The 23949-nt window shown below is 35.8% G+C and overlaps 1 protein-coding gene across 8 annotated transcripts in view; it reads right to left on the reverse strand.

The window, feature by feature from the left end:
* LOC106059561 (secretin receptor-like) overlaps window positions 1–23949 on the reverse strand; it is a 212499-nt gene that overhangs the window by 131410 nt on the left and 57140 nt on the right. For 3 of the 8 annotated variants that reach the window (XM_056030722.1, XM_056030715.1, XM_056030711.1), the window contains one exon: window positions 14445–14976. The exons of the other annotated variants lie outside the window; for them this stretch is intronic. In XM_056030722.1, the coding sequence (XP_055886697.1) occupies window positions 14445–14447 (3 nt within the window). In that variant the 5' untranslated portion in view covers window positions 14448–14976. The remainder of the gene's footprint in view (window positions 1–14444; window positions 14977–23949) is intronic. 8 annotated transcript variants of the gene reach the window in all.

A 23949-nucleotide genomic window follows, 5' to 3' on the forward strand; every position in this document is an offset into this window, starting at 1 on the left:
AGTAACGACCATTTTATGGAAGACGTATGAGAATCAAAAGTCAGTCGTCTGCTCCTGAGTCGGCTGGTGGCAACAACAGAAAAATCTGAGTCATTTCCGTATTAAAATAAAATCAAACAATATCTGGGTAAATCTGGGTTTTTAACACCACATTATTTTCTTCACCTCTTTACTGGACAAGGAAAACACAATAACTAAGAAATAAGTTTATTCAATGTATTAGTTTACAGACAATGTGAAAAAGCGGAAGTGATGAAGCAATTGGTGTGAACAAAAAAAGGAGGCGCCATGATCAAAGAGCGGGAGAAGGGTGTCAGTGTGGCGTCCTATTCATTAGACTTGGACAGACAGCACGTTTATGAAGTAAGAGAAGTCAGGACAAGAAATGTATTACCTACCAGACGTGGACCTAGACAGTTCGATAAGTAATTACCTTATGTACTAGTGTCCTAGTGTTTATTTGAGAGAGAGAGAGAGATCGGATTCATTTTAATCAACTATGGGAGAGAACTCGAATTTTGCAATGTCAGAGGTTACTGTTCTTTACACTGCTGTCTTATTTTTCTCTGTAATTTATTAACAATGCATAAATTATTTGAATTGTGATGCTAAATCTACTATATATTTACCAAATACCACTCACTGATCACGAGATGTCATCAACTGTAGTACGTACCCGCATGAAATTTAGTGCTCTGGTTCCTTTAACCTCCTAGATTCTTACTAAGAACAGTTTTTGACAGAAACGCAACCATGGAATCGCTATTCACGAAAACCCGCAAGATTTTTATTTTCGGTATTTCCCAAAAAGGCCACAGTTTTCATCTCAAGCATTAAAAAAAATATCACGATAATAGGACTTCCTGTATATTCTTTCTTTTCCCCTAAGTGAACTTTTCAAACTTGCCCTGCGGCATTTCCATTTCCACTAAATAAAAGACAAAACCAATAATAGCATTAACAAAATAGATCTAGAGTCTTTTTCTTTTTTCGAGAGAGAGAGAGAGCAAAGAGTAAATCTATTGTCTTTTCGATACGTTCCAAAGGGAGTGAGATAAACTATTACAATAAATAAAACAAAATGGATTTTTCTTTTTATTTAGACAACAAATTCTTTTTTTTAATGTAGAGTCGAGAACGGGGGTGTGACATTCCATTGAGGCCTTCGGGAAATTCTTTTTTTTTCCTCTAGGCCTGAAACTGCTGGTATGAAGAAATGTAGGCCCCTATATCATCTAATACCGTACCGTGCTGTAAGGTGAAAGGTTGAAGAAAAAAAAAAATAACAAAAAAAAAAGATGATGGGAGCTCACGGTCGGAATATTGATATAGATATAGATTGAATTGAGACGCCGAAGAAAAGTCATAGAGGACAAACTTTTTTGTTTTTGTTTGGAAGCGGGGGGTAAACGAAAGAATGAACAGGCCCAAAATATGAGCCGCGTGTATGTGTCAAGTGCGCATTAGGATCGTTCAAATGAGGCCCGTTTATTAAAATTAAAACAACAACAACAAGAAAGGAGGGGTTCAGGAAAGAGAGAGCGGGCGTGAAATTTCATTGTAAGAGAGACACTAATTCACGGGCTTAAAAAATATATGTTAGGTTGATCGTTAGGGTTAGGGTTAGGGTGGCTGTTTATCAAAATTCAAATAAAAAAAAGAAAACAAAAGAAGGGGGTTTCCGGTCATAGTAATTTTAATAAATAATATAAAGCCTAATAACAAATCCGGCCATAATAAATAATAAAATGTCTAGCAACAAATCAACGGGCGTAGCCGGTGCATACTAATTCACGGGATAAAAAATATATATTTATATGTACCTAAACAAATATAGTGTAATACATATACATTTGAAACAAAGATAATGTAATACATATACATTTGAAACAAAGATAATGTAATACATATATATTTGAAACAAAGATAGTGTAATACATATACATTCATTCACGTTATTAAAAAGCACGTTTATATTCTTTTTTTTTTCTAGTGTCTTGAAAATTTTGATTACCATCTAGGATTAGAAACAACTTGTTTGTTCTCGTAGTCAATTAGAAATTCCAACATTTGTACACTTTCATGCATAGAGAGCTCGTGCGCTTGGGCTGTGATTCTTATGTTTATTGGTTTATTAAATGCCTCGATGTATATGCAGAAACTGAGAGTTGTCATCTGTCAAGACATTTCTTACTTATACATAGTTCCCTGATTATAGGTCAAGACATTTCTTACTTATGCATAGTTCCCTGATTATAGGGCAATACATTCCTTACTTATAAATAGTTCCCTGATTATAGGTCAAGACATTTCTTACTTATACATAGTTCCCTGATTTCAGGTCAAGACATTTCTTACTTATGCATAGTTCCCTGATTATAGGTCAAGACATTTCTTACGTATGCATAGTTCCCTGATTATAGGGCAATACATTTCTTACTTATACATTGTTCCCTGATTATAGGTCAAGACATTTCTTACTTATGCATAGTTCCCTGATTATAGGGCAATACATTTCTTACTTATACATAGCTCCCTGATTATAGGTCAAGACATTTCTTACTTATACATAGTTCTCTGATTATATGATTATAGGGTTAATCCTGTAACATTGATCTCAGTACGTTTGGAATGTGTGTATGTGTGTGTGGGGTTAGTCTTGTGTCCGCGAGTAAAATTTTCTTTGCAACAATTCCCATAAGAAATCTTTTCTTTTTATCAGCGTAACGTTAGCCTCCTGCGTAACTGGTATACATTGCACAGTGAAGTTGTAGAGTAGATGTAGCAAACTAGTACACCTCAACTGCCTGTTTCAACTGCCCACAGGCTGTGACGTTGCAGGTCTATGCCGAGGCCTTCTGTAACGAATGGTCTGGATAGATTCCACTGCATACACATTGACATTGGGTCATCAAATTTAACAATATAAAGATGTATTAACCAGCCGATTCCATTCTAACAGAAGCATTAAAAGTCGGTCAAGGTTATATGCGACTGTCAATTAGCATTTGTAAAGAAAAGTGAGTATCTCCCAGGGTTGGCGAAGCTTTTTCAGTCCGAGTGCCAATTAATTTTAATTTAAAAACAATGAAGATTGTTGCGTGCCCAGTAGGTCTACTAGTGACGCCGCTATATAAAAGAAGTGCTACAACCAGTTAGTCAACTGCATGTATAAAAACTGCTTAGTAACAATAGTACTTGTTTATTCAATTTTATTATCCTGACCTACAGATTTGAAGTCTTAGGGCAGGTCAATCAGTGCGACCTCTGCTGTTGTGTGGTAGACGATAACAGTTTGATATCTGGTGTATACCGTGTGTTCTTCAAAGTTACACACGCCGCACTTAGTTCATCGGTCAAGCAACTTCCGGCATCTGATTTAATATAATTCATTGTAGAAAATAAAGATTCGAGACGAGAAAATTGTCAGAATGGATGTTGCTACTTTTATCTGAGAATTTAAAGTTTTAGGCAGGTCATTCCAAACCTGAAGAATCTCATTTTCTGCTAATATCTGAGGTTCTAATGATCCATTTAACCGTTCACGTTCAATTAATTCAAGTCGTATTCGTAAGACAATAAATTTCTGTCTCCAAATTGCGCTGGACTGAAACTCAACAAGTTGCATTTCAAAGTCGTGTAAACCCATCCAAGAAAACATGGTCAAATCCAGAGTTTCAAAATCTACTGTATCTGGATATTTTATAAATTTGGAGGTGTACTCGAATTTTCGAAATTGTTCAAAACGCAGTGAAAATTGTTCAGCAGTTGTGTCAATTATCTCTAAAAACAATATTTTCTGATAATCTTTTCCGGTAGTATCATGAACTTTTAAATCATCATAAAATTTCTTCAGTTTGTTAAAATATTTTAATTCTTCCTTCTCTATGTCACGTTTGTAAATCTTCAACTTTTTCTCAAATGCTGTCAAGATGTCAAATGCCTGATCGACAGATTTTCCGAAACCTTTGCAACTAAGTTCATTTAAATGGGATGAAAAATCGGTAAAAAAAAACATTAGTCTGATAAGCCAGTCAACATTTGTCAATTCTGAGCAATTTTGTTTGTTACCATCCATAAAGATTCGAATTTCATCAAGGCATTCCACAAACCGCTCCAGAACGTGACCTCGGCTAAGCCAACGTACGTTGTTGTACATTAATAAGCCAGAGTAACTGGACTGAACTTCATTTAGCAGCTGTTCAAATTTTCTCTTATTCAAAGCACGGGCAGTAATGAAGTTTACGGTTTTTGTTACACATTTCATAATGTCTTCAAGTTCCTTTAAGCCGTTTTTTGAACATAGGGCTTGTTGGTGCACAATGCAGTGAAAAGTTTTTAGTGGGTGTCTAACATGTGCTGTAAACAAAGTAACGAAACCTGCATCTTTTCCAGTCATACTTGGAGCACCATCAGTTGTAACAGAAACTTTTTTTTTTAGATCTACACCTGCATTTCTGAGTTCAGTCACAACAGTTTGACATATATCTGCACCTGATGTTGTCGTTGGTAAAGTTGCTAATTTTATTAGTTCTTCGTGTATTTCATTTCCTTTGCTATATTTGGCAATGATGTCACATCAGTACTTTCGTCAAGGCAAATAGAATAGGCTTGGCATGCATCCTTCTTTACTTGTTCTTGAATATTAACGTGCAATTTCATAACTCTCGCTTTAACCGTGTTTCGGCTTATTGGCAAATCCTTTATTCTCTGAATGACTTTATCCTTGTTTTGAAAGTCTTCAAACAAATAAGACGCACATTCTAACATTGCTTCCTTGATATAATCACCGTCACTTAAAGGTTTTCCATGCTTAGCTATAATTTTTGAAACTTCAAAACTTGCAGCCACTAAGTTAGAAGAACTTTTAACAACGTTTACAAAAGAACTGGATTGTGAAATCACTTTTTTTTTAAACTCACGCGATATATGTTCTTTTTTCTCATCCTCGCTTTTGCCTAAAAGCCAGCTGTGATTGGACTCATAATGACGTTTTACTGATGATGTCCGACAAACAACACTTTCCAAACACATGACACATAAGGCCTTGTTTTCTAGTGAATCAATCCATATCTTTCAGTCCACCACTCTTTAAAAGGTCTGCCACTTCCTTCTTCTTCATTAAGTTTTCTTTTTTTTATTTTTGAGAATGACATGTTATGGTAATTATTCTGATAAAAATGTATTGATGACAACGCTAGCAATCGATGTAAGACCGACACGTTTTCAGTATCAACAAAATGGCGGAAGCTAAGGAGATCTCGTTCAAATACGAGATTTGTCTTGAAAAAAATTTATTATGCCCTATGCTCCCCAAATGAAACACAGTCATATGACAAAAGTATATGGAATATGATCCACTAGCGCTTCTTCCATATTTACAGTTCTCGGAAATAATTGAACGTTATTAATTATGGTAATTTGAGATATCCGTGATTTTTCAAAAAACACATTTCTTAATATCATCGTCGTCGTGCGCCACACAAAATCGTTTCGCGTGCCACCTTGGGCACGCGTTCCATAGGTTCGCCAGCCCTGGACTATATCCGAAATTTTCCCCTTTCTTTAAAAGAACAATAAGGCAAACAAGAAGTAAAAACAAAAACAAAGCTTATAATATTGAGTGACACTGCATCCTTTATTAGGGATCAATGGACCTCATTCACCAATCGTAAACAAACAACATTTTGCCATGTGGCTCTCTATATCTTCTATACAAATTACGCAATCCATAAAGGCTGTCACGTGATACGTAATTTTCATTGTTTTATCAATATTATCACGTGGCTAAATTTGTTTGTTTACGATTGGTGAATGAGGTCCATTATGTAAAGTATTTTTAATAGAAGAAAATAAACTAACAATAATAAATTTGGGCGATTGGAAATATTGGTATTAATTTGTTTTTTTTTTGTTCAGCGCAACTTTCATCCTTACAGATAGAATGCTCAGTGCGCTAGGATTCTATCACAGGGAGGGGGGTATCTGGGAGAAGGTTTTCGTGCTGCCTTTTCAAAACCTTTTTTTTTTCAGTTGCTTGAGTCTGAATTGGAAATCGAAGAAGGCCGTCAGCTATTCAAGAACTTCTAAAAATAGAAGGTTTTATAGTCTACAGTTTAAAAGTTTTAGCAAGCGACCTAATTACACAAGGCTTATCTTTCCTTATCTTTGTATATATTCGAGGTAAAACTAAATTAATTAATAAAGACTAAATAGTGAACTAATTGTGTGGTTTTTTTTATTGACCCAGGTGTTGTCATCGACAATAAATAATTGTGCACATTTTCAACTTGATCCTAGAATAGAAAGTGTGAGAAATAACGTGTACAAGAGTCCACCCAGACAGAAGGTCATGAAAATAACGTGTACAAGAGTCCACCCAGACAGAAGGTAATGAAAATAACGTGTACATGAGTCCACCCAGACAGAAGGTAATGAAAATAACGTGTACATGAGTCCACCCAGACAGACGGTAATGAAAATAACGTGTACAAGAGTCCACCCAGACAGAAGGTAATGAAAATAACGTGTACAAGAGTCCACCCAGACAGAAGGTGATGAAAATAACGTGTACAAGAGTCCACCCAGACAGAAGGTAATGAAAATAACGTGTACATGAGTCCACCCAGACAGAAGGTAATGAAAATAACGTGTACATGAGTCCACCCAGACAGAAGGTAATGAAAATAACGTGTACAAGAGTCCACCCAGACAGAAGGTGATGAAAATAACGTGTACATGAGTCCACCCAGACAGAAGGTGATGAAAATAACGTGTACATGAGTCCACCCAGACAGAAGGTGATGAAAATAACGTGTACAAGAGTCCACCCAGACAGAAGGTGATGAAAATAACGTGTACATGAGTCCACCCAGACAGAAGGTAATGAAAATAACGTGTACAAGAGTCCACCCAGACAGAAGGTAATGAAAATAACGTGTACAAGAGTCCACCCAGACAGAAGGTGATGATATTAGCTTTGTCAAAACACAGAGCTCGCGTTCAGGCTAAATGTATGTTTGTGTGTATTCATAGATGCGTGTGTATTTGCTTACCGCCATAGTGTACATAGTTCGAAACAATCTTCATTCCCCATGCAGCCCTAATTAGTCACGAAAGTATACTTTCCAAAACTTTTTAATTACTTTTCAATTGTTATGATGACTAATGACAGTTCCCATGGCAACCAATTACAATTTCCAATCACGTTTGTGACACTTTTCTATTCTAAATCTAGTTTTGTTTCCTCAGTGTTTGACCAGTAAAACTTGGAAGCACGTGACTTTGTGTGACCAAGCTGTAAGACACATTGGAAAACAAATTTTCTGTTGGCTGTTAAATCACAGTTATTATAAATTTGACATTATGTTCAATCTTTCTATTTAATAATTCATTACATTACTGCTCAAAGCAATCCTTTTTCTTTTCCTCAGCAAAATGCCTCCATTATAATGAGAATGTCACCTAAACAAATCACTTTTTGGACTACAAAACTATCCAGAACATAAAATAATAATAACTTTTTTTTTTATTTGAAAAGAATAAATAAACTCGAGCTAAATTAGGTTTCGAAGTGAGTAGAAGGTGTCACTAAGTGACTAGAAAGTGTCTCGAAGTGACTAGAATGTGTCTCATAGTGACTAGTAAAAGGTTTTAAGTGTTTAGTAAATGAGTGTTAAAAGGGCAGCACTTTAAAGTGTTGCTGTTTAATAAGACTAACAAAGTGCAGCCATTTTCTAATTGTGTTTTTCACGTACAAAGTTAGATGAAGCAAATCAAACACTCTCCAACGTTTGACGTTGACTTATAGTGCCAGTGACGTAGCAACATTAAATCCTCATCAAATATTCAAAACAATGTCCACCAAATCTTTGACGACAGAACATTAGTTACCAGCTTTATTGATTTGGGCACTACAGGGTACGCTCACATGTTCGGAGACACTCACAATGTCCCCCACCACCATTAGGTCTGTTCCAACATTTTGTTGATTATAAGAAAACAGAAGTAGTGGTTAGGTTACTACGCAATATCTAACGTCGAAATGTGAAAGCTCAGGAGGGGAGGGGGAACTCCTCCGAAATAGCTGCTGCTGATATATGATGGAATTTTACATAATGCCAAAGACACATCAAAGTTTCATGTTCAAAGCTTCTATTTCATGTTTATGACTAGATGAATATCTATATTATAAAGTAGAATGTGAGGGGTATGTATGTATGTATGTTACTTATAGACATCAAAACCGCTTGACCAATCTTGATAAAACTAGGCAGGAATGTTCCTTGGGTACCAACTTAGACCTTAGTGAATGTATTGTAGCCCTAAAACAAATGTAAGACCATCAAAAAAAAAAAAGTTGTCCGACTCTATTACAGCTATAGTATTTTATGGATCTAGGCCATGTCTACAATGTTGACATGAGAAAAGATAGAAAGGATTTAGACCTAGATCTAATTTTAAGAAATACACTTTGCGAAGATAGTTTTTTACTTTGACACATGAAAAGACAAAAGAAGATTCATTGATTTCATTATATAATAAAATTAACCTTCGATTTTGTGTTTCGAAAGCATTTTTTACATAAATTAGTTCCTTATATCTGTGACTACAGATTTCCTGACGAATATTCTTTCATTAGACAATAGCCTACCGTAATGAATCACGTACTAAATATTAATTCGTTTAATTGTTTACTTTATAATCCCATCCCTAGATCTAAAACTCTAATTCAACTCTAAGATGATAAAACTTCTCTTCGCACAGATAGTCTTATACTTTAACACATAAACATATTAATTAAAGTCCATTCATTTCATATTTTGATCAAATAAACATTCAAATTTGGTTTTCTAAAGCTACATTCGTTTACGAAAGCTGCGAAGCCGAGTTAAAGGCCTAGATCTATATTCATTCATGAATCGCGTACTAAAAATTATTTCGTTTTATTGTTACTTTATAATCCCATCCCTAGATCTAAAACTCTAATTCAACTCTAAGATGATAAAACTTTCGAAAGCATTTTTTACATAAATTAGTTCCTTATATCTGTGACTACAGATTTCCTGACGAACATTCTTTCATTAGACAATAGCCTACCGTAATGAATCACGTACTAAATATTAATTCGTTTAATTGTTTACTTTATAATCCCATCCCTAGATCTAAAACTCTAATTCAACTCTAAGATGATAAAACTTCTCTTCGCACAGATAGTCTTATACTTTAACACATAAACATATTAATTAAAGTCCATTCATTTCATATTTTGATCAAATAAACATTCAAATTTGGTTTTCTAAAGCTACATTCGTTTACGAAAGCTGCGAAGCCGAGTTAAAGGCCTAGATCTATATTCATTCATGAATCGCGTACTAAAAATTATTTCGTTTTATTGTTACTTTATAATCCCATCCCTAGATCTAAAACTCTAATTCAACACTAAGATGATAAAACTTCTCTTCGCACATATAGTCTTATACTTTAACACATAAACATATTAATTAAAGTCCATTCATTTCATATTTTGATCAAATAAACATTCAAATTTGGTTTTCTAAAGCTACATTCGTCTACGAAAGCTGCGAAGCGGAGTTGAGATAGGCCTAGATCTATATTCATTCATGACTCGCGTACTAAAAATTATTTCGTTTAATTGTTCACTTTATAATCCCATTTATTTAACAAAGCTATCGCTCTTTTCGTTTTTAATAGATAAGAATGTATCGACTTTGGGTAAACCATTTTCGCAAAACTAATTTTATTTTCGTAGCGAAAGAGAAATAACGTGAAAGGATCATTAGCTACGTTTAACATACATCTAAATCCAATCCACTAGATTATTCAAAAGCAAATGTTTTAATTTTAAAAAATGGATTTAAGCCTATTAGCTATTTTGATTTGATAGCTTCATTCACACTATTTTTACATTGACACATTCGCTTTACTTATTACATTATTATTTCGTTTAATTGTTTACAATAACACTCTCAGTGACTATATCGAAAGTAATGCGCAAATAAAGATCCGCGGGTCGCGGGTAACATATGTCTAGTAATCTATACTATAAAGTAGAATGTGAGGTGTATGTATGTATGTATGTATGTATGTATGTATGTATGTATGTATGTATGTATGTATGTATGTATGTATGTATGTATGTATGTATGTATGTTACTTATAGACATCAAAACCGCTTGACCAATCTTGATAAAACTAGGCAGAAATGTTCCTTGGGTACTAACTTAGACCGTAGTGTATGTATTGTAGCCCTAAAAAAAACTTAAGACCCTCAAAAAAAATAAAGTTGTCCGACTCTATTACAGCTATTGTATTTTATAGATCTAGGCCATGTCTACAATGTTGACATGAGAAAAGATAGAAAGGATTTAGACCTAGATCTAATTTTAAGAAATACACTTTGCGCAGATAGTTTTTTACTTTGACACATGAAAAGACAAAAGAAGATCCATTGATTTCATTATATAATAAAATTAACCTTCAATTTTGTGTTTCAAAAGCATTTTTTACATTAATTAGTTCCTTATATCTGTGATTACAGATTTCCTGACGAACATTCTTTCATTAGACAATTCCGTAATGAATCGCGTACTAAATATTAATTCGTTTAATTGTTTACTTTATAATCCCATCCCTAGATCTAAAACTCTAATTCAACTCTAAGATGATAAAACTTCTCTTCGCACAGATAGTTTTATACTTTAACACATAAAAATATTAATTAAAGTCCATTCATTTCATATTTTGATCAAATAAACATTCAAATTTGGTTTTCTAAAGCTACATTCGTTTACGAAAGCTGCGAAGCCGAGTTGAGATAGGCCTAGATCTATATTCATTCATGAATCGCGTACTAAAAATTATTTCGTTTAATTGTTCACTTTATAATCCCATTCATTTAACAAAGCTATCGCTCTTTTCGTTTTTAATAGATAAGAATGTATCGACTTCGGGTAAGCCCATTTTCGCAAAACTAATTTAATTTTCGTAGCGAAAGAGAAATAACGTGAAAGGATCATTAGCTACGTTTAACATACATCTAAATCCAATCCACTAGATTATCCAAAAGCATTTTTTACATAAATTAGTTCCTGTTAGTGTAGATTTAGATCTATGTCTACCTCAAGATCTACTTTATACTTTATACACATGAACATACAAAATTTAGTCTATTCATCTCAAATTTTAATCAAATATATGTAGGCCTTACAAGCAAATGTTTTAATTTGAAAAAAAAATGGATTTAAGCCTATTAGCTATTTTGATTTGATAGCTTCATTCACACTATTTTTACATTGACATATTCGCTTTACTTATTACATTATTATTTCGTTTAATTGTTTACAAAACAGTGACTATATCGAAAGTAATGCGCAAATAAAGGCCCGCGGGTCGCGGGTAACATATGTCTAGTGTAAAATAAAACTCAAAAAATTGATTCTATGTTTATTAAGATTCGGGTGCCAAACTTTGTGTTGTGAATCAAAATAATAGAAAGAAACTATATTACCAGATTTCTTTCAATCTTCTGACAAGTCTCCTCGCAAGACAATATAAAGAACCAAATGCGACCCATGAGAAATACAAAGCTCATTCATGTGTATCCGCTATCGTTTTCTTCTTATTACCCTGCCTGGTCGTGTGTGCTCTGGACTGTCGTACAATGGTCACGATGGTCCATGTCTGTCTCCATCTCCCGCCGTCCTGCGGGATGTTTGGACAAGAATGTAATTATCTTCAAATCTGAAGGAACATCCAAAAGTGTACAACAAAAATCATTTGTTCTGCTATAACTAGTAAAAACAAGTAAAAACTGAACTATTCTTTTGGCAAGGACACAATTAATATACTGAACTTTGTGCCTAAACCTTTCAAGTGCTGATAGCACCCAATCAAATAAAATGCAGAAGATTGCAACTGCTCCAGATATGTAGGGCCTACGGGGCTATCGCAACATCGAGATTCTAGATACTTATTTTGTTTTAAAGCCATGTAATATCTTTAAGAGTTTACAGTATTCCGTAGTTCTCAGAAGTACTCTGAAGTGCTCTCTAAAATACTATGAAGTACTCTGAAATACTGTTTCTTTTCTATTGACTCCGGGTATGATTTTTTTTTCAAATTACAATTAAAATCTTGTTAGTTGGTTTCTGCCTTAATTTAATTTGTCAACCTGACAGCTATTGTTTCTGGTTACATGCTTTGATGATCCTATCCACAATATAACATAATCCAAATTGTATATTAGTTAATTAAAACATTGTATTCTCACAAGGTTATTGAATGTCAAGTAGCCAAAGTCACAAACATTACACATGGCACCCAATAGATTTGACTCCCTACCCCCCCCCCCCCTTCCCATCCGACGCCTACACGATCTGGTCGTAACGTTATTTATTTGTTGACAGTTTCATCTTCGTCACCGCTGTCTGCGCATTTCGCCTTTATTTTGTATAATAAAACATTTTGGCTTTTTGTTTATTGAATGCTTGTTGAGACAGTGATGAATATCAGAAAATATTCTCAAGATTAAAGAAGTTATGAAGTCAAACTACAGATGTGAACTAACACTAAGTCAAACTACAGATGTGAAATAACACTAAGTCAGACTACAGATTTGAACTAACACTAAGTCAGACTACAGATTTGAACTAACACTAGGTCAGACAACTACAGATTTGAACTAACACTAGGTCAGACAGACTACAGATTTGAACTAACACTAAGTCAGACAAACTACAGTTTTGAACTAACACTAAGTCAGACAAATACAGATTTGAACTAACACTAAGTCAGACAGACTACAGATTTGAACTATCACTAAGTCACACTACAGACTTGAACTAACACTAGGTCAGACAACTACAGATTTGAACTAACACTAGGTCAGACAGACTACAGATTTGAACTAACACTAAGTCAGACAAACTACAGTTTTGAACTAACACTAAGTCAGACAAATACAGATTTGAACTAACACTAGGTCAGACAGACTACAGATTTGAACTAACACTAAGTCAGACAAACTACAGATTTGAACTATCACTAAGTCACACTACAGACTTGAACTAACACTAAGTCAGACAAACTACAGATTTGAATTATCACTAGAGCTACAAACAAAAGATCGGAAACGAGAAGCTAAAGCGTATAATCGCCATAGGCGTCACTCTCCATTTTGCAATAATGATGCATAATTAAACATAAAAAATAATTTCGTTGTCAAAGTTAATTGCAGTTTTCCTTTTTGATCAGCTGATATTATAATTTGGCGATTCTGTGAAATGCAAAACATTTCTGAGTGTAACACTGTTAGAATATGACAAGCACGACACATCGCTCAAAACAAGAGAAAAGAAACGACTGCTGGAATGAAGAAATAAATCTGCAATTTCTTCAAATGAAAACAAAAGGAAATTTTCACTCTTAAGGAAGCTCTGCTCAGAGCTGAAGTGGGTCTCATAATATCTTTCCCAACCCCAAGATGGTTTAGAATTAGAAGGTGTATAGACATGTCGAGTAAGAAGCCTTCAATGTTTTTTCTAAAGAATGTGTTATGGTAACGTTAAGAAACCATTGCCTCTTAGATTTGTGACTACTATTCAATCCACAACTGATGGACAAAGACATTTTAATGCATGTAAATGACTAATTGGGGAAACAAATCTTTGCGTCAAAAATAAAAATGTCGATTGTAGCAACAAAAAAAAAAAACAACAGCATTCGATAATTTGTGCTTCTAATTATTTGACTTTTTTCTTTCATTTGTAGACATGTTGTTATTAAAGACGTTTCTTTTTGGGCAGTTGACATTTGGCAAGGAGTAATTTTTTGTCATTCTTTCTAATGCCTTATGGAATAGAGCAAATATTTTTACATGTTTACATGCAGACTTAAGTAATTTTTTTTTACCCGTTGCAAATATACATATATATAGGTATATATATATCACTTCCCCATAGAGAATAGCGTGTAGCAGGGCTGTGTACTTGCTCCTACTCTGTTATCTTCTTTGGCGCAACTCGAGGTATTTGAGGCAGCGACTCAGCCTCCATTTTGCCCTCTCTGGCATAGAGGAAATTAGCTAGCAGCAGATGGACCCTGAAAGAGACAGTTGGAGAGCTCTCACGAAGGACGTGGGACACACATTTGAGACCCAGAGGAGAACCCGCGTATAAAAAAACAGGCGCAGAAGTCGTAAAGAAAACTTAAGCAGACCCTACGTGCACAACGGCTTTCAGGTCTAAGAAAAATATGCAGGTCGCAACTGGGTTTACATAGCCATGTGAAGCACTGCACTCATCCTTCATCTCCAGAATCGAAGTCATTGCCTTTAGTATTGTATTTGTTTATTTGTATACGTTATATTTCATGAGTATTGTATTATGATAAACATTGACTGTAGTATGTTGTTTGTTACTCACCATTATAGTGTGTTCTTGCACAGAATTCCAGAGTTTTACTCTGGTAATGTCACGGCCACAGTAATCCTAGCAATGCTGAGTATCCCATTATATTGTTTGTTTGAAAGAGTTACTGGAGTATAACTAGCACGCACGACACCAATTGCTTCGTCATTTTGCTAACACTTGACACAGTTCACAAAACACATTCGATATTTCTTCAACTCAAAGCGTTCACATCGCTGGCTCTCAAGTTTCCAAAAGTTGTCATGGATTAAAAACAAAAAACTGTTTTAAAAAATGAACAAGAATGATTTCACTGGATGTTCTTAGTCTAGTTTTGCAGACGTCATTGGTGCAGCGAAAAATAATTTCGAATGGAAGTGTTCATAAAAGAGGGCAGACCTGGTCTTGACGTCTGCTCCCTGGTGTCGACATTAGGTCAATAAGTAAGGCCGGCAACTCTTAATACGCCATGCAAGACTTAATACCCAGTGCGTAAATCTATTCCCAAGGAACTTCTGCTCAGGACATGATAGCTGATCACTCCATTCTGTAAACGACAAAATTAGAACATGTTAAGATAGGAAATAACTTAAGTCTTTAAAACTAACCAAGTACTTTAATACTTCTTATGAATTTGATTATCACATTATTCTATTATTAAATTAACAGTTTAGATATTTAAAAATTTAATATCGTTTATATAAATAACTAATATAATATAATATTATAATACAATATAATAGAGGATTATTTGATTTCTATTTCAAATGCATATAGACTGTTGTGTGCGTTAATTCTAAAAAAAATATTTTTTTAAACCAAAAATGAATGAAAGTACCATTTTCCTTTTAATAAACAAACACAGACATTCAACTCTACTCGTATAAATATACTGTGTCTATGACCGACGGTTAACGATGGTGTCATATGGCCAGCACAATAATCAACCGAATTACTTTCCCCAACTTAAGTCAGATACCCATTAAAGTTGGGTGTACTCGGGGGCGTCCTAAAAATTCCGAAATTCAAAATCCCTGTCTTCACCAAGATCCAAACCCGGGACCTCGCAGTTTGGAAGCCAATCGCTTTACCGTTCAGCCACCACGGCCCTGTCTGCTGGTGTCACGTGACCACGTGCTGGTGTCACGTGACCACGTGCTGGAGTTTTAGAGAGACCAGAGGAAGATAACTTACAAACTAGAGTCACACCATGTGATACTTCACTATTGGAGCTTACACAACAAGGTCTTCCATAACAGTCCAGCTTATTTTTACATACGAAGTCTCTTCATTTAGTCAACTCCTTACTGAAGACAAAGAAACATTTGAGGTGAGTGCGTGAGTTGCCGAGGTGGCGTGTTCAGTTGAAGTATTGCTTACAAACTGGTGCCGCTTTTAGATTACGAGACGTGGTTAAATAATAAAACTTTTAATATTAAGAAAGTGTCTTCGATTTCAAAGACAAAAGATGAGTGTAGCAATTCACTTGGCTACGCAGACCCAGTTGAGATATGCATATTTTTGTCGGGAGTCTATGTTACAGTGTAAGAAAAAAAAATGCCATGGACATTATTAAAATCTAAAGTAATCTAAAATTCGATGCAGTTAATGTATTACATTGTGTCTAAACGTAAGTGTGTGCGTATGAATATTGGGTGTGTCAATACGCATGTATAAGGTTAAAATATGCAATCAACGGAGGTTAAAAATAAATAGTGCCAAACAAATATAGGTTACTGCACTGATTTTCTCACCTAATGGCACTGGGTGGCTTGCTTGAACTAGCATGGATTTATTTCCTATATCGGAATAGGGAGGGGGGTGTACCGGCGCCCATACATCAGTGGGCTAACTAGCAGTCAAGGCGAGCGGTTTGTCTGGCATTATCTTTGCCTAACGAGGTCACACCATCATTTACAATGGGTGTAGTGAAGAAAGATCCGAGCTGGCAAGTTCTCTTGCACTTCTGCGCCAAGGTCGAACCAGTACGAGTCGAATTTTTTAAAAATCTCTGTTACTTGAATAAAGATGGCAAAAATACTCAGGCGACCTTCACCTCAAGGTCAAAGATTGATTTATTAACTTCACGTATTTTATTTTTAAACCACCAAAACATCACCCCCCCCCCTTTCCTTTTTACCATAATTTTTTTCGCCTATGGGTGTGTCAGTGTAACAAATGTGGTTCGTTTGTACCAAAGAATATATCAACTCACTCTGTCTGGTAAATAGTTTGAACACGTTATTTCGCCAACACCCATTCTCGGAACAAGTTGAAACTTTAAACAATTATTTATTATACCCAACAAAACATGAATCAATTTAAACATTTACCAATTGGTAAAAAAGGGACATAACTTCTACTTTCTTGAGTGATATAGTTGTAAGTTCTTCCCTTTAGATAACCTTTGTTTTTTTTTTTTTTATAAAGAATCAATATATACCATTCTCTTCTTCCCTTAACGATTTAAACGAGTAGTAAGGAGTAAAGGAAAGATCACTCTTTTATTTTTGCAACTCGGACGGAGGGAGTTATCCTAGGTAATTTAAGAGTGAAAAAAAAACACAATTTTCGTCTGTATATTTCAGGAGATTAGTATGAGTTTTCAAAAGATGAAAGCAATTTCCGGATATTTCCAGGACTTTTTCGTATATTTTGCAATTTCAGGAGATTTCCTGGACCTCCTGTTTAATCGATAGGAGGCCGCGGGAAATCTGTTATAAGTTATAAAATAGTTTAATTTAATAAAATATACACCTAAAATTAGCGCGGGTCCTACAAAAGTGCTGGGCCCACTGCAGTCGCATAGGTTGCAGTGGCCTAACGTTGGCCCTGCAAAATATCGGCGTATGCTAAGCCGCCGGTCGACTAGTTTTTTATATTTCTCTTCTTTTTTAGTTATTGCTTATATATGTGGTGTTATACTACTTAGTATATTGTAGTGTCACATATTCTTGATGTCCTGTGATGTCTTATTCGTATATTGCAGACGTCACTGCAGTGTCTCATAGTCTACAATTCAAGTTTGACTTTGACTCGATCCGATGTTTGTTTTTTTAATCTCCGCGCTGTCTAGTATGTTTGGTGACCAAAACATCAAGTCTCGCCGTCTGTACCACTCATGTCTAGTATGTTTGGTGACCAAAACATCAAGTCTCGCCGTCTGTACCACTCAACGGGATGTAGGGCAGACAATTTGAAATCTTGCAAAGGGAAAGGACATTTACCCCGTAACTCGCCTGATGTATGTTGACAAGTCAAACAGTTAGATTAGTAGAACTGAACAAAACAGAATCAAGTCAAGTTTTACTGTAACTCACGTCATACCAATCTCACGTGTCAATTATCAAATGTTAAGAAATAAAAAGTCAAAGAAAGCGCCACCTACAAATATGGAATGACACGTGACACGACGTCTGCAGTCTGATTCAAATATATCTCGTCTTGGTCAAATGACATTGGCCACGTAGTGATAAGTCCCTGACAGGAGTGTCTCCTCCAGATAACGACTAATTCTGTCTGAAACGTGTCAAAATGGCCTCAGGGGCGTGTTACTATGAAAATTAGCTGATTCAAATAAGTGATATTCTGTACAAACTTCTTGAAAAAGGTTCATCGCAAATACTGTAGGGTCTTAGGATCAGCCCCCCCCCCCTTTTCCATATCCACATGAATTCAGTTTTCATAAATAAAAGTTTGAATAATTATGTAATTCAGTTTAGAAACTCCTAAGCAAAGTGCATACAAATAAACAACGGCGTCCTTGGGGGATACTAGTGTTGTGGACATCCATATGGGGGCGACATTTTATTTCCATTTTTTTCTCACAAGAGCAGACTTTTTAAAAAGAATGCTATAAGTTAAATACCTGGCCAAGCTACTAAACTTTGTTAATATGAAGATAGCATTTATTACTAACTATATTTTGAGACGGACTATTGCTGGAAGTAGGACACCATTAGCTTACCGCACCAGGTGACACAACCTTGGCGACGCCTCTGCAAATTTGAGCCTTTGTAAGCAATGAAATCGATATGTAAACTTAACTTAGTAATAACTTGAAATGGCTGGCACGTATTGAACAGAAGAAGAGTCTAATTAAATTTGTTGAAAATGTTGAAGTCAATGATACTAGGTTTAATTTTCTTAATTAAAGTTTTTATTATTAAAATTATAAATAATTTTTTAGTAATTAGGATTCAATTCAAATTAATTTTTTGACACAAAAATATTAGGCCAGTCACAATTAATTAGATAAAAATATCTTTACAAACCTAATAAACTAATTTCGATTTTTTTTTTAAATCGCTGTTCTGTTCTAATTAAAACATTAGTTGACCTAATTAATATAATTATTTGTTCTATTAACATCATTACAAACTTTTTAAATCGACAATGTAAGCAACAACTATTGTACCAAATTGATAATTGAATACATACTTCTAGCTACCATTGTGCCTTTATGGAGGACTACATTAGTACTGAAGAGTTATTTCAGAGAGAAGAAACAAGAAAAACATTGAGGCATAAAGAATACTTGAATACAAAAGGCAAAGCTTATAATTATATTAAGTGTAATTTTGTCAATAAGTTTGGATCAGTCCTGTAGTTGTATGTGCTATTAACTTAGACATAACATCTATGCGATAAGAACTATTTTTACCAATTGTTTTTGTTAAGCTTTTGAGCCTTCTCAATGACTATGACCATACCCCTTGTCTGAGCCAGTTGTGGAAAGGGGGGAGGGAAGAAGGGGGAGGGAAGAAGAGGGGGAGGGAAGAAGAGGGGGAGGGAAGAAGAGGGGGAGGGAAGAAGAGGGGGAGGGAAGAAGAGGGGGAGGGAAGAAGAGGGGGAGGGAAGAAGAGGGGGAGGGAAGAAGAGGGGGAGGGAAGAAGAGGGGGAGGGAAGAAGAGGGGGGGGTATCTTGGGGAATGTTTACTTGATCGTTTTTTTTAATGCATAAAAACTGTTCACTCAGGGCTCAAGAGTCCTCAAGGGGACTAATTCAACTTATACCATCACTTCTGTCAAGTACGATTTTCTTTCTCTTGTTCACGATACTATAGTTAAAATTGGTTAATTATTTTTTTGTATTGCAACTTGTGTTGTCAGGTAATAGAAATAATTGCTCAAAATGTCATCCTAATACGAGTTTGGGTGTGGTGGAAATAACGTGTACAAGCTTTTTACCACACGAAGCACAGGATAGGTCTACACCAGTGATTCCCAAAGTGGTCTATATAGACCCCCAGGGGTCTACGAGAACTTCCAAGGGGTCTACGAAAGTGAAAAATCAAATTGGGGGTCTATGAGATGTCCACGGGGGTCTATGATCATGGATTTCATTAAGCAGTTCGTGACTTTAATTTTCAGATCCCGTTAATGTAATTATTTCATTTAGCCCCTCAGATTTGTACCTGATGTAATTCTTTAAATATTTATCCTACTAATGAAGCAAAAAAATGTTGTATTTTATTTCAATACTTATTTAAATTTCTTAATTTTGTCTACATGTAACTAATATTTAACAAAAAGAAATGTAGATTGGACAGCGTTGATTAATTAAAAACTGGGACTCATTCCACCCTTGTCAAACAAGCGGTTGTTGATGTGTCTTTTATGACGAAGATCATTTGAGACGATGCCACCCTAATAAAAAGATACATATTTGAAAAACTTTCGAATTCTCAAACATAAAGTTCAAAATAGACCTACAAAATTTCTCTTCAACATCATATAAACAAGATGATAGTTTGTGAGCGTCTTATAATATCTCTTTTACTTAAAACCAAATACAGAATAACACTACCAGCCGTGGAAGTAGTTTAAAAACTGTTTAACACAAGCCTACTTCTGAAATTATTTAAGCAACAATTCAGTTCAAGGACACATCGATGACATTAGTTATAACATTAAAAGCTTCTTATGTATTTCTTTGCAAACAGCATATTATATTCAGTTTGGGATCAGCGGCATCACAGGCTCTCACGGGGTGTAGCGCTGTGTGCTACAAACTGCTTAAGAAACGCCGGCTCCTTATTTTTCCTCAGGGTTGACCCACGAAACCTTTCCCATGTTTGGGTATAGCCGCAAGGCTGCAGAGGTTTGAATTCAGTTTTCCTTCTGCTAGGTAGGCTGCAAGCGAAGGCTGATGAGCACTTCATGCTTGAAGTTACTGGTTTAGTCGACTGTTACTTGCCTTCGCCCCTTCTCCTGTTAGTGAAAACAGTTCCGCGGACCCAATATTTGAGCCAGACGTGAAATATCAAGAAATACACGAGAAACTGCTCTTTGCGAAAACGTTAACAATGATACTTAAGGCTAATTAATAAATTAATTATTATATAATGTTTAAGGACTACTTCAGAGAACAACAAATTCCTATATGAAACATAATATCCGTAGAAATTGATGATGAACCGGCAAAAAAAAAAAAATATATATTGTTATTTTATTGATTTAAATTTGATTTTTTATCAATAAAAAAGATAGAGCTCTCTTACTTCAAATGTAGCTTTAAATTACTTGTTCATACTTCTACTCACTTCAGTTAGAAATAAGTTTTAAAAAATGGAATATGTAAATTTGCAAAAATGCAATATAAGTTAATCGGGGGGGGGGGGGGGTCTACCGTAGCTCAGAAAACATGGTAAGGGGGTCTACATGACAAAAAAGTTTGGGAACCACTGGTCTACACGAAACACAGGATAGGTCCACACGAAGCACAGGATAGGTCCACACGAAGCACAGGATAGGTCCACACGAAGCACAGGATAGGTCCACACGAAGCACAGGATAGGTCCACACGGACCACAGGATAGGTCCACACGGACCACAGGATAGGTCCACACGGACCACAGGATAGGTCCACACGAAGCACAGGATAGGTCCACACGAAGCACAGGATAGGTCCACACGAAGCACAGGATAGGTCCACACGAAGCTTATTAAGATTAAGATTATTAATTGAAACAGTATTGTAGTTAAGACTAAGACTAAGACTAAACTGTTGCAACGTCTAGAAAACATCATTAAACAAGGTTACAAAAGACAGTTTGTGTGGAAACACAAACTCAAAATTGGAACCCGAAGAGGTCCACCCAGGCAGGCTTCAATATTTTCAGAGAGAACATCCAAATAAAATTATATCAAAGACAAATGAGATATAAGAATGGAGAAAGAAGGTTAACAGATCTTGTGTAGTGCCCCAACAGTCCCGCAGATTAAAGCATAGGTGTAAGTGAATGTAAAGTTAGATGTGAACCTGGCCTAACTAGTTCCCCTTTTAGACCTTGTGGTCTGTAGGGCAGATGATGTTAAGTTCATCTGTTTTTGTGGCCTACGGTTAGCGAGGCTGCCATGTAGCCAGCACAACGACCAACCGCCTATACTTTTCCCCAACTAATGTCAGGTACCCATTAGTGGACTCAGAGGCGCCCAAAGATTCCAAAGTTGAAAATCCCAGTCTTCACCAGGATTCGAACCCGGGACCCCGGTTCGGAAGCCAAGTGCTTTACCGCTCAGCCACCGCGCATCCCCTGGCCTAACTGATGTCTTATAATTGATCTAATTGTTTTGAAAAGGCTCAATCTCTTATTCGAATCCTCAAAAAAAAAAATTAAAAAAAAATTAAAAAAAAATTCCGCATTAAATTTTTTTTAGAAAAATGGAGTTTATAAGTTTACTATTCAATTTAAATTAGGTCTAACTTATAATGCATACTAATTAGCTTTTTCTCTTTAAAAAACTGCTTGCATAACTGATTTAAAAAATTAGATTTTTCGCTTTAAGAAAAAAAAAGTAGCCGTTGCATCAGTACTTTGATTGGTCTAAAATATTGTGATGTCGGATTTTCAATATCTTTTGTAGTTTACGAGATCTAAACGGGACGGACGGACAGACGGACAGACGGACAGACATTTCGCACAAAACTAATAGCGTCTTTTCCCCTTTCGGGGGCCGCTAAAAAGCATCAAAAATTACACTCACAACATTACCACATTTAAAGGAACTTTTTGAAAAAACGTGCCTAAGAAAAATCGAAAAAATCTTGGAAGACAACGGCCACCCGCTCCATCAGAACTACGCCAGGTCGTCGCGAAGTGGGCGACTGCTGTCAATCAAAACAAGAACGGAGCGGTACAAAAACTCGTTCGTACCTCACTCGGTCAGACTCTATCACCGCCACTCATTGATCAGGGAACATGAAATGCACCAAGATACCTGTGTGTAGTCGCTGAATGAACTCTTTATGTTGTCTGTTGTATTTATGTGTATTTTTCTGTTGTGTTGTCTTTATATGAGAAACGAGTCCTTGTAATCACAACAAATTTCCGTAAGGATCAATAAAGCAGTCTTAGTCTTAGTCTTAGGATAGGTCCACACGAAGCACAGGATAGGTCGACATGAAGCACAGGATAGGTCCACACGAAGCTCAGGATAGGTCCACACGAAGCACAGGATAGGTCCACACGAAGCTCAGGATAGGTCCACACGAAGCACAGGATAGGTCCACACGAAGCACAGGATAGACCCACATGAAGCACAGGATAGACCCACATGAAGCACAGGATAGGGGTGGGCGATTTTTTTCCAAACCCTAACCCTAACGCCCAGTAAACCCTAACCCTATGCATAAACGTGCGTACAGCATATATATATACAGCTCATTACTTATTAGTGGGGTTCGGGGCGAAGCCCCGACGCCAAAAGCGTTTTCTTGCATTTTTCACTGCAGAAACGCATTCTCCTGACATCTACAGCTTATTATTCATCAGTGAGGTTCGGGGTGAAGCCTCGACGCTAAAAGCGTTTTCTGGCATTCTTCACTGCAATAACGCATTCTCCTGACCTAAAGCTTTTTATTCATAAAGGGCCTTTCGAATAATGTGGGAAAATATTCTAATATGAATTTATAGTCCCTTAATACATTACAAATACAACCGATTTGTTCCTTGAAAAGATAAGATACCCCACATTATTAGATTAAGGCTTTGAGGATCGCCGCCGAAAAAAAAGTTCGATTAATAATATTCAATAAAATTCGAGAATAAATTGTGAGTTATAGTCCTAAATTTATTTTAACTAGAAAAATATGAGATAGAATAAAGGTTGGGAAAAGTCGACTAGGAAAAGATTATCTGGCTTTTGAACTCATCTCAACCGTGACTGTTATATTGAAAATTTTCGTTTGAATTATAACTTTTCCAAAGCAAAGTCTTTCTTAAAATAGTTATGATTAATTCATGTGAAATTACACAAACTCTGTCTGGAAAGTGGTAGGGCGGTAAAATGAAAACGATTAATCCTCGCTCCTTTTTATAATTTCTGCTAATGATTGCATTTTGCATTAAAGAATAGGGGTTAGGCGACTCGATATAAGAATTTACTTTATAGCTGTCGCCGCCTGGTTTTAGTTGTAGGTGTGACGACGTGAATGTGTCCGTGTGTTGTAGGTGTTGTTCCTTAAGTAGATACTTTCTCATACGCACTATATTTGCAGGTGCGTGAGAACACTAAC

This window comes from Biomphalaria glabrata, chromosome 1, assembly GCF_947242115.1.
Source record: "Biomphalaria glabrata chromosome 1, xgBioGlab47.1, whole genome shotgun sequence".
Classification (NCBI taxonomy): Eukaryota; Metazoa; Mollusca; class Gastropoda; family Planorbidae; genus Biomphalaria; species Biomphalaria glabrata.